This window comes from Rattus norvegicus, chromosome 20, assembly GCF_021556685.1.
Source record: "Rattus norvegicus strain SHRSP/BbbUtx chromosome 20, alternate assembly SHRSP_T2T, whole genome shotgun sequence".
Classification (NCBI taxonomy): Eukaryota; Metazoa; Chordata; class Mammalia; order Rodentia; family Muridae; genus Rattus; species Rattus norvegicus.
In genome coordinates, this window is record NC_141553.1 from 3,759,017 (window position 1) to 3,775,662 (window position 16,646).

The 16,646-nt window shown below is 49.0% G+C and overlaps 1 protein-coding gene, 1 non-coding gene and 1 pseudogene across 3 annotated transcripts in view; 1 reads left to right on the forward strand and 2 right to left on the reverse strand.

The window, feature by feature from the left end:
* The first annotated feature begins 1,072 nt into the window (after positions 1-1,072).
* On the forward strand, positions 1,073-1,154 carry Trnat-agu (transfer RNA threonine (anticodon AGU)). The gene has a single exon. It is a non-coding gene; the product is annotated as a tRNA-Thr (tRNA).
* Positions 1,155-6,928: 5,774 nt separating this feature from the next.
* LOC147998486 (RT1 class I histocompatibility antigen, AA alpha chain-like) overlaps positions 6,929-16,646 on the reverse strand; it is a 41,197-nt gene continuing 31,479 nt past the window's right edge. Inside the window, exon 7 of the mRNA XM_087598507.1 lies at positions 6,929-7,119. Within this exon, the coding sequence (XP_087454633.1) occupies positions 7,109-7,119 (11 nt within the window). The 3' untranslated portion in view covers positions 6,929-7,108. The remainder of the gene's footprint in view (positions 7,120-16,646) is intronic.
* On the reverse strand, positions 10,854-13,677 carry LOC147998487 (RT1 class I histocompatibility antigen, AA alpha chain-like; annotated as a pseudogene). Its single transcript, XR_015645458.1, has 5 exons — positions 13,431-13,677; positions 12,957-13,226; positions 12,513-12,788; positions 11,164-11,439; positions 10,854-11,036 (listed from the first exon to the last, which is right to left on the reverse strand). The product of XR_015645458.1 is annotated as an RT1 class I histocompatibility antigen, AA alpha chain-like (transcript).

Consider the following 16,646-nt stretch of genomic DNA (forward strand, 5'->3'; position numbering starts at 1 on the left):
TGAGCCGCACCACAACAACCTGTCCACACTGAACAGAACGCTCTTGACTTAAAGGCGTCTCTCAGGGCTGTGCAACTCCACAAGCAGAGACTGGATTTTCCTGTTCCAAGTTCACAATCTTGGGCTACACAATGTGATCAGGTATCTTGCAACATTCCCCCCTTTTTGTCTGAACAGTTGCTGTTTTTCTAGCATCAATAAACTATATACTGTCCGGTAACCATCACATTCACAATGTCCAGTCCACTTATTTGAATTTGGCAACCTTGGAGAAAGCGTTCCACTCTCTATCCAAGCTCGGTGAGTCCAAAGGTCTGTACACAAATCACTTTCTATCAAAACTCACACTTATGAACCTACCTCTTTTTAAACCTTAAAACAGTGCTGGAGAGATGGCTCAGCGGTTAAGAGCACTGATTGCTCTTCCAGAGGTTTCTGAGTTCAATTCCCAGCAATCACATGGCGGCTCACAACCATCTGTAATGGGGATCTGATGCCCTCTTCTGGTGTATCTGAAGATAGCAACAGTGTGCTCATATAACTAAAATAAATCAAAACAAATGAAAAAAACCCGTAAAACATTTTTAAATCCTAAACAATTAGGTTTAACTGTGAGAGTTTAGCTATCTAATCTTCAACCCCATCAGAGACCTGAGAAGTATAAAAGAGACAGGAAGTGCAGAACAAGCAGCTTCTGAAAGCATAGGAAGGACAGAGACTGCTGGCTACCTGGACAGTCACCCAGGGGTTTCTGGAAGTTTGGAGCATCCATGTCTTCAGGCCACTGGCCCAGAGCATCTCACAGATTGTTCTGTGAACCATGAGGGACTTCTCTACCTAGTCTTGACAGAGTTCAGCATTTGCCTTCCTGTGCTTTCTTGGTCCAGGTTGGACAGTATTCTGTCAGCAGTTGAAGGAAGGGCAGTTTCTTGCCCAGTGGCAGCCACATGTGAAGCAAACTCTGTAAGGAGGTTCGTCAGTGCTCAGCGTCTTCCTTGAAGTAGTATGGCGGTGCTGCCAGGAGAGGACACATCTTATTGTAAAAAAATTAGTCTTAAATTAATAAGACATCTTTGGGGGTTGTGGATTTAGCTCAGTGGTAGAGCACTTGCCTAGTAAGCGCAAGGCCCTGGGTTCGATCCCCAGCTCCGAAAAAAGGAACCAAAAAAAAAAAAAAAAAGACATCTTTGAATGTTATATTCAGTAGATGTCTGTGGTTTTTTGAAGAGTAGTACCTAACAAAACCAAACAAACAAAAGTTTGATTAACTATTCATCAGCATTTTACAAATTTTCTAAAATAGTTTGTAATAGGCGCTTTCAAAAGGACTAGTCCTTCCCATTGCCTTGTTAAGAAATGCATAGGTATCTTAATGTCATGTGGTTGATACATAGTTACAAGTTATTATGTTGTTACCAAAATATAACGTTACTTTTGTATCAGTATCCAGGGATCTATACCAATGTAACCAACTGTAACCTTAATTTGAATCCATACAAAAAGATCTATACTAATGTAATCAAATAAACATCAATTTTGTTTCAATTCACAAAGCTAATATAATTTTGTAAAAATATACAATAATTTTGTATCAATACACAAAGTTGTGTATAAGAATAGACTGAATAATTTACCCTTTTCCTATTATTCCTATGTTACTCCTGTATCCCCTTCTGTCTTCTCAGTAGTGAAGCTGTCTCTGCCGAGCTCTCTACACTGCGGTACTTGGTTGGGTTTCGCAGTCTCAGTATTTGGGATTCCTGAGTTCCGAGTTCTGTACTATGTTCATGTCACTTTCCTCTGAACTCGGGAATCTGAATATCCTGAGTACTTTGTAGTCTGAAGCTGATCGTTGGGTGACTTTGTCACTTTAGCAGTGATCCCGTCTATATAGAACACATCCGTCAACCAAAAGGTGCCCACTGTTTGCCCAGGACCAGGCAGCAGGAGAGGCGTGGAGTCACAACCTTTAAAGTTTATCAAGGTGTTATTAAAACCTTGGCGTGGTTCCCATGGCTTTGGTCCAGGCACTACGGTATGAGGTGAGGGCAGAGGCAGGCAGATCTTTGGAGTTTGAACTCTAGGCTGCCTGGAGTTCCAGGACAACTGGCACTTCAATGTGCGTGATGTGGTGTGTGTGTGTGTGTGTGTGTGTGTGTGTGTGTGTGTGTGCGTGCTCCTGTGCATGCGCGCGTGCATGTATGTTAAAAATAAAACCATAGGCATAGGTTGAGGATTGGCTCAGTGGTAGAGCACTTGCCTAGCAAGGGCAAGGCCCTGGGTTCAGTCCCCAGCTCTGAAAAAGAAAAGAAACGAAAAGAAAACCATAGGGTCAGAGAGATGGCTCAGAGGTTAGAGTACTGTCTGCTCTTCCAGAGATCCTGAGTTCAGATCCCAGCAACCACATGGTGGCTCACAACCATCTGTAATCGGATCTGATGCCCTCTTCTGGTGTGTCTGAAGACAGCTACAGTGTATTCATAGACATAAAATAAATAAATCTTGAAAGAAAGGAACCCTTTCTTTCCTATGTTACTTTAAAGAATAAAATGAAAAATAAAAATAAAGCCACACCGAAATGTATCAGAATGTGTGCTTGCTTACCATGGAAGGTGCGAAGTCAGCAGGCATCATGAACTCAGTTCTCTCCTGCCTTTATATGAGCCACAGACATGGAACTTCGGTAGCTGGGCTTTTGTAGCAAGCAGCTTCAATCAGTCCTGGTAACAGCCTTTTCCAATTGATATATCTGAGTATTCACCAGCATACATGAACTAATTAATAATTAGTCAATTAGGCAGTGCATTAATAAACCCAGCTGCTGCAATGACAAACTACTTCAAAGCTTGCGTGCATCTCTCTGCTGCTGTCAAATACCGAGGCTGAGATTCTTCCCAGCGACCCCGGGGCCCTGAGCAGGCTCCACACAGGTCATTGTGAGCACAGCACTGCTCAGGACTGTTCCTAAGAGCAGAGACAAGAGCTTTTGTGTGCGTATGCACACACACGTGCACAGACACACACACACACACAGACACACACACACACACACACACACACACACACACACACACCCCACTGTACGCTCCCAGGGTGGCTCCCAGGATAAAGCAGCTGTCCATGAGCTTGCTTCTGGGGCTCAGTGGTTGTGAGTAATGAATGCTCAGTTGCTGGCTGCAACTGCGTGCCTGCCTTGTAAACACTCCCCAGACTTGGAACAGGCTTCTGGCAGAAGGGGGTTCTGTTAAAGCGGCAGCGTGCTGAAGTGTACCCTTTGGGTGTGTAATGAAAGTGTGCAAAGGAAAAGAGTTAAAGCCCATCGCACTGTTGCCTCTTCCTTCCAGGGAGGGGTGCAGTCTCTCAGGTGCCTCATAGCCTACTACGTGGTACTCAGTCCCCACATCCGGTTTATTTCTATGTCTATGAGGGCTTTGCGTGCATGCACATCTGTGCACCATAAGCGTGCTGTATCCACAGAGCAACATTACCCACAGAAGACACTATGTGAATCCTTATTTTCTTTTTACATTTATTTATTTATTATATATGAGTACACTGCAGCTGTCTTCAGACGCACCAGAAGAGGGCATCAGATCTCATTACAGATGGTTGTGAGCCACCATGTGGTTGCTGGGATTTGAACTCAGGGCCTCTGGAAGAGCAGATAGTACTCTAACCACTGAGCAATCTCTCCAGCCCCCTTATTTTTAAGACTTTGAATCTTACTTTATGTATGTGAGCATTTTGTCTGTATGTCTGTCTGTGGACCATGTGTGTGGAGTGCCCATCTAGGCCGTAAGAAGGCGACAGGTCCCCTGGGACTGGAATTACAGATGGTTTCGAGCTGCCGCGTGTGTACTATGAACTGAACTCAAGTCCTCTGCAGGAGCAGCCAGTGCTCCTGACCTCTGAGCCACCCTTCCAGCCTCACCCTCTGGTTCCTTTTTAGGTCTGGGGGCTCATCAGCTCCTACAGCAGCCACTAATCGCAAGAACGTTTCTGAAGATGGCTGAAGAGGGCAGCAGCTGTATTGGCTTCTGGAAGGGTTAAGGGGTTGCACCACGTATAAGGTTTGAATCCTGGGATCTCCTGTTAGACATCTGCCTCGCACTCGCTAGGGCTTTAATGGAGACTGTACTGTGTGAGAACCAAACTCTGACCCGTCTTGGTTAGGGTTTCTATTGCTATGGTAAACACTACAACCAAGGAAAGAGGAGAGAGTTTATTTGGCTTACACGTCCACCTCACTGTTCATCATGGAAGGAAGTCAGGACAGAAAGACAAACAGCAGGGACCTGGAGGCAGAAGCTGATGCGAAGGCCATGGTGGAGGATACTTACTGGCTTGCTCAGCCTGCTCCCCCAGCATCCACCTCTGTGATTTTTCCAGACAGGATTGGGTTTCTCTGACAGCTCTGGCAGACCAGCCTGGCTTTGAACCCAGAGATCTGCCTGCCTTCACCTCCCAAGTCAGGTGGCTCCCAGCCATGTGTAACCCGCTCCAGAGTTCATCGCCCTCTGCTGGCCTCCACAGGCAATGCAGTTAGTGCACTTGGATGGATGCTGTCAAAACTTGTACACACCCAGAAAATATTCTGAAAGTAAAAACGAAGAGCGAAACGGAGACTGAGGCATCTGGCCGTGTGTACAGGTAGTTCAGCCTGATGAGACCCTGGCTGTGAGAAACCTCTTCTGTGCAGAGACCACCCTCCTCTGCTCACCCAGAGGGGCACACAGAGAGGTGCAGGCAGGAACAACAAAGGTACAAGACTTTTGCTCATTCCTCTGAGCAGAGGCAGCTGCTCCTTCCCAGAAGGCCTGTGCTCTGGGGCATGTCTTTCTGAAGACATCCATTTCCCCAAGTGACCAAGAGTAATACCACCTACCTGTCCTGAGCCACCCACATGGCCTCCTTCACAACACCCATTGGTGCCAAGGCTGGCATCACAACTGAATTGTAAAGCAACTGTCGAGATCTGAAATCTCAGATCAGCGACACAGTTCCAGCCTGGGGGCCCTGGGTCCGCTGCCTGAGTGCCTGACCCTGAAGTGAAATCAAGGCCTGCAGAGAGCAGGTGCTCGGGTGCAGCAGCAGCTCAGGCAGCCGCTGGGCTACACTGTTTCTTTCTCCTCCCACCTCCTGCTCTCCCCTCCAGGGATCCCAGCGACACTGCCAAGGGCTCCAAGATAAACCCAGAACAGGCCTGTTCTACAGATACAGATCCACGTCTGAGTAAGACCTGGGCCACCTGGGCTTCACCTATGACCTTCTGAACTTCGGACCACGTGAGAAAGGGCAGATAAGCCAGACCTCTACCAGGGCTTCCCAAGCTTCCCAAGGCCCCCGGGCCTGCCCTGGCTGACACTCTCTGATCCCACCCAGGGACTGCAGACTCTTTACACAGCCTTGCTGGTGTGTGTGTGTGTGTGTGTGTGTGTGTGTGTGTGTGTGTGCCTGTGTTCATGCACACCATTGTTCAGGTCTTCATACTAGAAACGTGTGGGGGGAGATGAGGCAGGAGGACGCCGAGCTTCCTCTTTACCTCCCGACCCCCAGCTGTCCCCCAGCTTTACTGCCCACAGCCACTTTAGAAAGTGAGTAGAACCAGAATAGAAGGCAGCTGGGGAGCCACAGCCTCTCGGGTTTGGGCCTTACCTTGCTATGACCCTGCCCCACAACAGGGCTCAAGCCTCAGAGTGACCCTGGCTCAAGTCCCACCCAAACGGAGCACTTACAGACACCACAGACACAGTTGTTTCATTCTTAGTTTTTTTAAAGATTTATTTATTATTTATGAGTACACTGTCGCTGTCTTCAGACGCACCAGAAGAGGGCCTCAGATCGCATTACAGATGGTTGCGAGCCACCATGTGGTTGCTGGGATTTGAACTCAGGACCTCTGGAAGAGCAGTCAGTGCTCTTAACCACTGAGCCATCTCTCCAGCCCCCTCATTCTTAGTTTTGTTAAAAAAAACAAAAACAAACAAACAAACAACTCTGATAAATCAGGACTAGGTTTAGGAGTGGTGGTGATGCAGAGAGAGGCATGGAGAGGGTGGGCTGAGGTGTCAGGGGTGGGGCAGTAGTGTTTCCTCCCTGACCCCTGCGTCCTCTTCTACAACAGACTGCCACGGTCCAGAATGGGTGATTCCTTTACTGTGTCTGTTCAACTGAAGAAAAAACCAGTCAGTTACAACAAGACACACAATGGGAACACACACACACACACACACACACACACACACACACACACACACTCGAAGCTGACCCTCTCCCGCCAACTGTAATTACATGATTGGGCGCTGACGTGGGTATTGAGAATTGAACTTGGGAATTCCTGGAAGAACAAAAGCGCTCATAACCTCTGAGCCACTTCCTCAGCCCAGAAATCTCATTTTTGAAGTTTTTAATATTTATGCATGTGTGGCTTTGTGCATGTGTGTCAGGTGTATGCAGCGCACTCTACGACAGTGTGTTGAATGACCTGGGCCCAGTTACATGGGTAGGTGCTGTGAACTCATTGTGCATCCTCAAAGGTGCTGGTCCCACCCAGCCCGGGAGTTGGCAGCAGGCGTCAAGGGGCGGTTCCTCCCTCAGCCCTGCACAGTGCTGCGCAGCTCCCTGCAACTAGACAAGGTTTGGGGGCTGTGGCCCCCGCGGAGCCCCACCCCCGGTTCTTTTGTCTTTAACTCATTCTCCCACGGGTCTCATTGTGCAAAGAGAATAACATTTTAGAATGAAGCTTCTTACAACACACTAAAAGGAAAGAATTAAAAGCCTTATAACAAAAAGATTCTGATTTAATTATAAAAGTATGATTATGACAATTGTAGGAATAGACCCATCAAAATTATAGACCGTATACTAATACTGAGATTCCTTCATTATGGGTAATCAATGTAGACTGGCCTAGATTTTGTAACAACTATTTGGGAGCAATTAACACATATTCTTTAATTATATGTAAGTACACTGTAGCTGTCAGATCAGGGTATGGGATCCTGTTACATACAGATGGTTGTGAGTCACCATGTGGTTGCTGGGATTTGAACTCAGGACCTCTGGAAGAGCAGTCAGTGCTCTTAACTTCCAAACGATCTCTCCAGACTTACAAATGTCCTAAAAGAAAACAACTTCAGTTTACAAAAAGTACTAATTGGATTGTCCAATGCATTATAAAAGGAACACTATTTCCTGAAGCCCCTACAGTCCTGGATGAAAAAGCTGGGAATGGCTGATAATAATTCAGTAGAAAAAGAAAGAAAGAAGGAAGGAAAGAAAGGAAGAGAGAAAGAAAGAAAGAATTTGTAATTCAAAGCCCATGTGCTTCAGTGCAGAACTCAGAGTTGTATGCAATCTTTATGGTATTATCAAAACTTCCTGAATCTCTTAATATAGTGACTGAGGCTCAATATGCAGAAAGAGTTGTTCTCCACACACCAACTGCTGAATTTGTTCTGGATAATTCAGAATTCACATTATTTTGCCGCTGCACCAGACAATCAGAAACAGCGACTGTCCATGACTTATCACCCACATTCAGTCTCTCACGGTCATGCCGGGGCCATTAGCACAGGGAATGAAGGAAATGACTGATTAGTCATAAGGAGGGTGTTAGGAGCCTCAGATGTTCCTGAAAACCACTATGTTAACAGTTAAGGTTTCAAGGAAAAATTCTTTAACCTGGCAACAAGCCAAGGCATTTATAAAGAAATGTCCTACTTGTTTTTTGTACAACCAAACTGCATTGCACACTAGAAGTAACTCTAAGGGCACCAACAAAGTAAATAAAAAATGGAATCTGACAGATAGATGTGTTTCAGTTTGCAGAATTTGGAAGCCTAAGGCTTGCACCACACCATTGACACATACTCAGGCTTCCAATGGGCAAATGGTTTGAGTTCTGAAAAGGCTGGCTCTGTAATTACACATTTACTGGAAGGCATGGCTCTGGTGGGAATAGGTGTTCAAACTAGGACCGACAGTGCCCTGCATATGTCTCCAGTAAGATGCAGCAATTCTTCCCTCATTACAAAGCACATTACAGCTACACCACACAATTCTGCAGGGCAAACAGTAGAAAAGACCCAATTACACCTTAAAAAACTCACCTATAAAACAAAAAGAAAGAATAAAGGCCCCAGGGATAGAATAGATTGTGCTCCATTAACTTTGCATTTTCTGAACATTAACAAGAGAGGACCAACAGCTACCAAGAGACACTGGATCAAGAAAAAAAAAAACTGTGGAATTAAATCACCCTATGTGGGCTGGAGAGATGGCTCAGCGGTTAAGAGCACCTGACTGCTCTTCCAGAGGTCCTGAGTTCAATTCCCAGCAACCACATGGTGGCTCACAACCATCTGTAAGGTGATCCGATGCCCTCTTCTGGTGTATCTGAGGACAGCTACAGTGTACTTATATATAATAAATGAATAAATCTTTAAAAAAAATCACCCTACGTACTATAAGGATGTGTTAACATCAAAATGGAAGTCAGCAAATGTATGGTGTTGGGGATGCTGACTTGTTTATATTTACACAGGACATAAAAAGCTGTAGATTGTATCAAAAGTCATAAAGCTTAGCGTTGACCCGGGAGGTCCTCTGAAAACCATGGCCACTCACCCAGATCAACCAAAGGAGAGAGCCGAACCAGCAACTGCCTTCCCCTGGCAGACAGAAAAACCCAGACAAGAAATGTTCAGCTCCTGGGTTGGGGATTTAGCTAAGTGGTAGAGCACTTGCCTAGCAAGGGCAAGGTCCTGGGTTCCGTCCTCAGCTCAAAAAAAAAAAAAATGTTCAGCTCCTAACCCCTCAGTAGATATCATATTTGGCAGATCCAGGATATGTGTCTTGGTGTGGTTTGGGTGCCTCTGAATTCACCACAGATAAGAACGCTAAAGAAGGGAAAGACCCTGCTTATTTTAAGGCAAGGTGCTTGGGAGAGGTCCTGTGGTCCTTGCTCTATGACCTGAGGCAAGGTCAGCAGGTGGCCTTGTGCTACCTTCCCCCTTAAAGGTGAAATGGTTGGGCCTGTAGTGGCTTGCCCTGGACAGCCCCAACCCCAACTCCTATGACAGAGAAATGGCTCAGCAGGTGAGGGGGTAAGGGAGGAATTAAATACTTCTTTCATAAATAATTGGACATTTGACACCTCTCTCTGTCTCTCTGTCTCTCTGTCTCTGTCTCTCTCTGTCTCTATCAGCTTTGAAGAGGCTTTGTGGAATAGGATTTTCTTTTAGGACTTGCAGGAACAACAGAGGGGCAGCTGGCAGGACACAGATAAAATATAAATCCGGGAAAGAGAGCTCAGGAGCTCTCTTGGGTTTGCAGGAACTCAAGAGAAAGGCAGACTAGACTGATAGAGTGACACAGACAGATTTCTGAAGAGCTGGAGTTTACTTGTAGCATCAGGCTGGTAAATAGATTTCCCGTATGTAGTTAAGAAAATAACGTTTCCTTGCTGAGCTGTCAGGTTTTTCCCTCAGCTTCTGCCTCCCGTGTCTTTAGTGCTATGAATATGAGATGATTTAGATGGTCACAGGCCTCTGAGGGGGACTTTGCTCTCCTGCCATACAGAGCCATCCAAAGGCAGAGCAACCACAGGTGCATCAGCTGCAAGACCCAGGTGCACAGAGCTGGGGGTGGAGATTAAGAGACTTCAGGGAGTTAACTCCAGGACACCAGACGGAAAAGGTAAGACAGTCCAGGTTCAGGAATCGGTACCCAAGTTACAGGGAGAAGCCTCTCTGTTAGGTCTTATCTCAGCTGTGGAGGTGCTCCTGAGAGATGAGCAGACAGACCACACCAGACCCTGAGAACCCTGGGAAAGACACCAGAGAGGAGAAGCAGAAATCACCAGAGCAGCATGGCTACAGGGATAGCCCAGGGCAGCGTTCCGACCACATGTGGATTGTGTGGAAATCAGTTCAGTTCACAGGTCGGCAGCAGCTCTACCCACTTGCAAACACCTCGTGTACACCAGCAGGCCAGTTTGGTAGAGTCAGGTGAGCAACAGTGGCATCACCAAGCAGAGAGAGCCAGGCCTGGCAGGAGTCAGCTGGAGGGACCAACAGGAACCCCAGGAGAGGTTCTCAGCTGGGCCTCTGTCAGGGAAGCAGAGATCAGCAAAGTCTCATAAGCGTTCCATGGCGAGCTGTAGCAGCAAGACAACCTCTGTGTCAGTCACTCTGTGGAGCCCTATTTATACCCTCTGAACATCGCGTGTCCTCCATGTGCCTTGACTCAGAACGAGTCTTGCTTAGCCCATGCATCCAGTCAGCCACAGTCCTCGGAAGCAGCAACAGACTGCAGCACACCACCAGAAGTTAATTGGTGCATTTCTCACTATGGAGCCGTGACAAATACAGCTCGAGTATGCAATGTAAGGCGGACCAATACATGCATGTTGTGAGCAAAGTCTCCTTCATCGCATGTCCTTTCATGTCCTTGCTTTAGCAGAACATCCTCTCTCCTGTGTCTGTCTGAGGGAAACATTCCTTCCCCAGTCAATCACACACACACACACACACACACACACACACACACACACACACTCACACACAAACACACACTCATTTCAAGGTACAACTCAGGCCCCAGATGATTTCTCTAGAGAAGCTATTATGTGTTGCCAGACCTCCCCACCATCTCCATCTTCACTCCAATACCCTCAGGGACAATCCTGCCCCCATACTAACCTGGAGCAGGGGTGTAGTCTCCTCCTGTTCCTCCTGTGAGAAGAAAAGCTGTGAGAGTTCGAGGAAGGTCTTGACAGGAGGAAGTTTCCAGAACGGACAAAGGACCCAACTGGAGACAGCAGCAATGTGGGGTGTGGCTGTGTTTCCCATTAATGAGCAGAGCACTCTTCTAAAGGAAGCTGAGGGGAAACAGACCCTGCCCTTTCCTACCTGTGTTTCTCCTCCTCTTCCTCCACCTCACAACAGCCACCACAGCTCCAATGATGGCCACAGCTCCAAGGACAACCAGGACAGTGATGATTACCATGTTGAAGTCTGTGGATGGAGGAGGCTCTGGGAAGGGCAGGTTAAGAAAATGGAGGTGGGGGTCAGGACACCAGCTCTCAGTCCTGACCAGATCAGGGTCTGCAGAAAGCTCCAGGGTTCCCTGATCCCACCTCTAAACCTATACCCTCCTTACCCCATCTCAGGGTGAGAGGCTGAGACAGCCCCTCATGCTCCACACAGCATGTGTAATTCTGCTCCTTCCCAAGAGGCACCACCACAGATGCCCACTTCTGGAAGGTTCCATCCCCTGCAGGCCTGGTCTCCACAAGCTCCATGTCCTGGGTCAAGTCCTCCCCATTCAACTGCCAGGTCAGGGTGATGTCAGCAGGGTAGAAGCCCAGGGCCCAGCACCTCAGGGTGACATCACCTTCAGGTCTGGGGTGAAGGGTCACATGTGCCTTTGGGGGTTCTGTGTGGAAGATTTAAGAAATCACACAGTTAACAAGACAAACTGAAATCTACACAGGACACAGTTTAATCAATGATGACACTGAACTGTGTGTCTGACACTTCAACTGTCATCTCCCTAGTGACCTGCAGGGAGAGCTGGTCCCCTCAGCACAGAACTGCACACTTTCCTGAGAGACTCAGAAGCTAAGAGGGAATCCACAGGAGCCAGTGGGTCAACATGGCCGTCCTTATGTGATGTTCTATGGCATGAAGTGGATGGTCATAGAACGGAAGAGGGAATGGAAAATAATTGATTTAATATGTGTTTGCAGCAAAAAACTGACTAGAAACAAAATAATGCATTCAAAAAAAAAAAAAGGAAAGTAAAAAATAAGAAAAAGAGACAGAAGGGTTGGGGATTTAGCTCAGTGGTAGCGGGCTTGCCTACCAAGCCCAAGGCCCTGGGTTCGGTCCCCAGCTCCGAAAAAAAAAAAAAAAAAAAAAAAAAAAAAAAAAAAGAAAAAAGAAAAAAAAAAAGAAAAAGAAATCCCGCGATTTATTCTTCCAGGGTACCCATAAGGGCTCATGGGACCATTCACCACTGTAGGAATAGAGAGAAATGGGGTATTAGAGATGCAAACCGCACAGTCTGGGAAGAAATCTATGAGAATTTGTTTAGAAACTGGGGGAACCAGCCTAGTGTAGTGGAGTCCATGTCTCCTAGGAGGTAGAGGAGACTTCTGGTCCTGAGGTGTAAGGGCTGACACACTCAGCAGGACAGGAGTCAGTGTCCTCAGAGAGTGGGTGTGGGCAGAGAACCTGGCCTGGGAGAGGCCATGGCTGACAGCAGGGAGCCCCTGCTGTTAAGTGGGGGAAATTCTCTCCTTCCCTCCTGAGAGGGACTCAGAACTCTCCAGGGAGAAGGCTGGGCCCTGGGAGAGGCAGTGCAGTCACTGTGATGAGGGATGAGGAGACCCAGGGACACTGTCTCCCCTCTGAGACAGGGGCATCCCCCAGCTGAGGGTTTCTTCTTCCCCAGGACTGAGCCCTGCTCAAGGGCAGAGGAGGAGAAGCCCGGGGGCCCCCCCGCACCTGAGCGCAGTAGCGTCTCCTTCCCGAGCTCCAGGTATCTGCGGAGCCACTTCACGCACGTGCTCTCCAGGTAGGCCTTGTGTCTCTCTGCAGTACCAGCCTGATCCCACTTGCTCCGGGTCTTCTGCGCCGCCGTGTCTGCCGCGGTCCAGGTCTTCAGGTCTTCGTTCAGGGCAATGTAATCGCGCGCATCGTAGGCGTACTGCACATACCCGCGGAGGAGGCTCCCGTCCGACCCCACGTCACAGCCGGACATCCACTGGATGGTGTGAGAGCCTGCGGGACCCGGGGGTCAGACCCGGCCCCGCCCAGGCCCCGCCCACCCGCGGACTCCTCAAAACCGAAAGGGAAACCGGCCAGGGTCGTTCTGCTCGGAACCTAGGACTTGGGACCCGGAAGTCCCCGGCCCTGTGGGGTCTTGACCTCCGACCCGGCGTCACTCACCGCCCTCGCTCTGGTTGTAGTAGTCCCGCAGGGTCCTCAGGTCCACTCGGAAAATCTGCTCGTGTCCCTTGGCTTTCTGTGTCTCCCTCTCCCAATACTCCGGCCCCTCCCGCTCCATCCACCGCGCCCGCGGCTCGTATCTCGGATTCTCCGCGTCGCTGTCGTAGCGCACGAACTCCGTGTGGTCCACGTAGCCGACGATAATGAACCGGGGCTCCCCGAGGCCGGGCCGGGACACGGCGGTGTGGAAATACCGCACCGAGTGTGAGCCTGGGGGCGGCGCGCGGTGAGACCCGGACCTCCTCCCGGGACCCCGGGCGGGTGCGCGGGCCGGGCGGGGAGCGGGGCGCGGGGCTCGGGACGCGGGTGGAGAAGGGGCGGGGGTCTGGTGTGCGACGCGGGGACCGGGCTTCCCCGATGCCCCCCCTCCGCCCCTGCCCGCATAGGCCATTTCCCTCCGGACCCCGCACTCACCTGCGCGGGTCTGGGTCAGGGCCAGGGCGGCCGCCAGCAGCAGGAGCAGCGTGCGCGGTGCCATCTCCCCATCTGAGATCTGGGACGGGACTGAGTCCCAGGGGCTGCGAGGACTCTATAACTCCTGCACCATGACGACACTGACTGGTTCACAGGGTTCATGGCACCCAATGGGAGTGAGAATTGCCATAGTGTTGTCAGGTCCGGGCAGAAGGACCTGACACAGGTTAGGAGCAGAAGTGAAACTGGGGAGATGGGGAATCCCCAGCCCAGCCCCTGACCTCATGGCCTGGGGACTAAGACTTTGCCTGAACCTTGGACTGTGGGGTAGACCTCTGTTTGTCATGGTGTCACCCAGAAACTGTGTGGACACCAGGAGACACACGCACGCCAGGCTCCCTGTTTGCTCTCCTCCACCCTCCACTTCCTTCTTCTCTTCAGAAGTCAGACCCTGGAGTCTTCTAGAAGAAAAGTCACTTCCGGGAACACAATCACAACACAAGCCTTGTGGATGCAGTGGAGAGATGCTTCTCCTTTAAGAGGAGGCTCTGGCCTGCAAGCCCCTCCCGGACCCCACAGAGACCTGGCTCTCTTAACTTGATCAGTAGTGTGGGGAAATATTAAATTTACACATTTCTTCATTCTGTGGATGTCTCCAAATCTCAGCCATAGAACTGAATGGATAGAAGAGGAGAGATGGGTGGGGGCTCCTGAAGAGAGTCACCCATCACACAAAGTAACAAATGTGGTGACCACTGGTGTGAACTCCAGTCACCTCCCCATGCAGGTCTCCACAGCAGCCCAGCAGCCTCTCCAGGATTCAGCAGCTCCTGTTTCAGTGAACCACTCTTAGGTGCTGTGAGGGTTTTCCATGGGAACTTGAAGCTCTTAGGTTCCATCCTGACTGACCTAAGGATGCAGTTGGGGTAGGCAGCCCCACAGAAAGGATCTGTCTCTGTTACTTTTCTTCTTATTTATTCTGTTTTTTGAGACAAGGTCTGTCTGCACTGCTCTGGCTGTCCTGGAACTCACTATGCAGACCAAGCTGGCCTTGACCTCCCAGAGATACATGGCCTTTGCATCCTGAGGGCTGGGTGTCTTAGTTTCCCTTTCATTGTCGTGTAGAAACACCATGACCAAGGCAACAATTCTAAAAAGAAACATTCAATAGGGACTGGGTAACAGTTTCAGGGGTTTAGTCCATTATAACAGGAAGCATGGCAGCTGCAGGCAGACATGGTGCTGAAGGAGCTGAGACTTCTACATCTTGATCCAAAGGCAGCCAGGAAGAGGCTCTCATTCCACACTGGGCAGAGCATGAGCACAGAGACCTCAAAGCCCTTCCTCTAGGTGACACACTTCCTCCAGCAAGGCCACGCCTACTCCCACAAGGCCACACCTCCTAACAGTGCCACTCTTTGTGGGCCAAGCATCCAAACACATGAGTCTATGTGGGCCACCTATTCAATCAACCACAATAGGATTGAAGGCCTGTGTGAGCACACTAGCTCTAGTTAGTTTTTATTACTGTGATAAGACACTATGGCCAAGGCATCTTATAAAAGAATATGTTTAATCTGTTCTCTAGTTTCAGAGGATTTGAGTCCATGATGGCAGAGGAGAGGTGTGGTGGGGAACAGCTGAGAGCTCCCGACTTGATTTGCAAGCAATAGACTGAGACACTGGGAATAGTGAAAGTCAATTTTTAAAAATTTTTTAATATGTATAATATATGTAATATAAAATATTATTGTATATAATATAATATTGTATATAATATATAATTTATTCATAAAGTACCTGTCTTCAGACACCATAAGAGGGCATCAGATCTCATTACAGAGGATTGTGAATCAACATGTGGTTGCTGGGATTTGAACTCAGGAGCAGTCGTTGCTCTTAACCACTGAGCCATCTCTCCAGCCCAGTGAAAGTCTTTTAAAACCTCAGTGCACACACCAGTGGCACACATCCTCCATCAAGGCCACACCTCCCAATCCTCTCTGAACATGGCCTCAGCTGGATTTGAAGGATTCATTCCCATGAGCCTGTGTGGCTGTTCTCATTCAAACCAGCACAGCAGTCACTGTGAAGTGTAAGAGGCCAGCAGGGTTGTGGAGATGTGTCCAGTGCAGGCTGAGGGAAATGCCCTCACACAGGGCACTCTGCTGAGTTAGGTCTCCCCCTTTGTCTCTGTCTCCTCCTGCTCAGCCCCTCTGTGTCTCTGTCCCTCAGGTCTCACCCCATCCGTACCCAGCTCCCCTCCCTCCTGAGCTCTGCACTGACCCTGTCTCTTCCTTGGCCTCTGGTTTCTCTATGGTGTCAGCCAGCAGCTGTGAGGCAGCTGTGTGGTTCCTGAGGCAAACATTCCAATGGTGGCTTGGGAGATGGCTCAGCAGCCAGGAGCACTTGTTGCTGGTGCAGAGGATCCAGGTTAAGTTCCCTCAGCACACGGTGGCTTCCACCATCTGTGACTTCAGTTCCAAGGGATCAATGGCTGTGCACCTACATGTTTATATGCACAAAGAGGACAGGTCATGAAAATAAAATATAAAAATATGATTTTAATAATCCTGCCTGTCTTTCCTCTACACATCGAGAGTGTGAGGCCAGGGGCGGAGGGCACAGTGCTGTTCAGACAACAGTGGACCACCAGCCAGTGAAGGGAGCTCTGTAACAGGAAGTCTGAGATGATTGAAATAGAGTGTATTGAAATGACAATTTACAGAACAGCATAAAATTAAATATACAAAAAATCTTTCACTGTATGGACCTACTGTGCACAGTGGATCACAGCCTCATCCCAGGGAGAAGACACAGTGTGCGCTGCTCTTTGTAATTGAGCAGATGTCAGTTTGGATTCCCCATGAACAAGATAAATTCCACTCAGACGGTTGGATACTAATTTATAACAGACCAGGACATCCAAACACTCAGATCATTCCTGCAGGGAAAGGTGTCCCCTTTCCCCATCTTCCCTCCCACAGCTGACCCTCCAGGTCTCACCTGTTGAAGCTTGAAGAGAAGCGTCCCGTTCTTGGCCAATGGCGCCATCTGGTGGAAGAAACAGAAAGGACTGAGTCTGAGCCCATGGAGCTGAGGGTAAAGGGGACCAGGCTGGCTGAACTGCCCCAGGGCTTCCTTGCTGTCTGTGCTTCTCCAGGGTCTCAGGTCTCATGCTGCCCTGCTCTCATCACACTTACATCCAGAAGAACT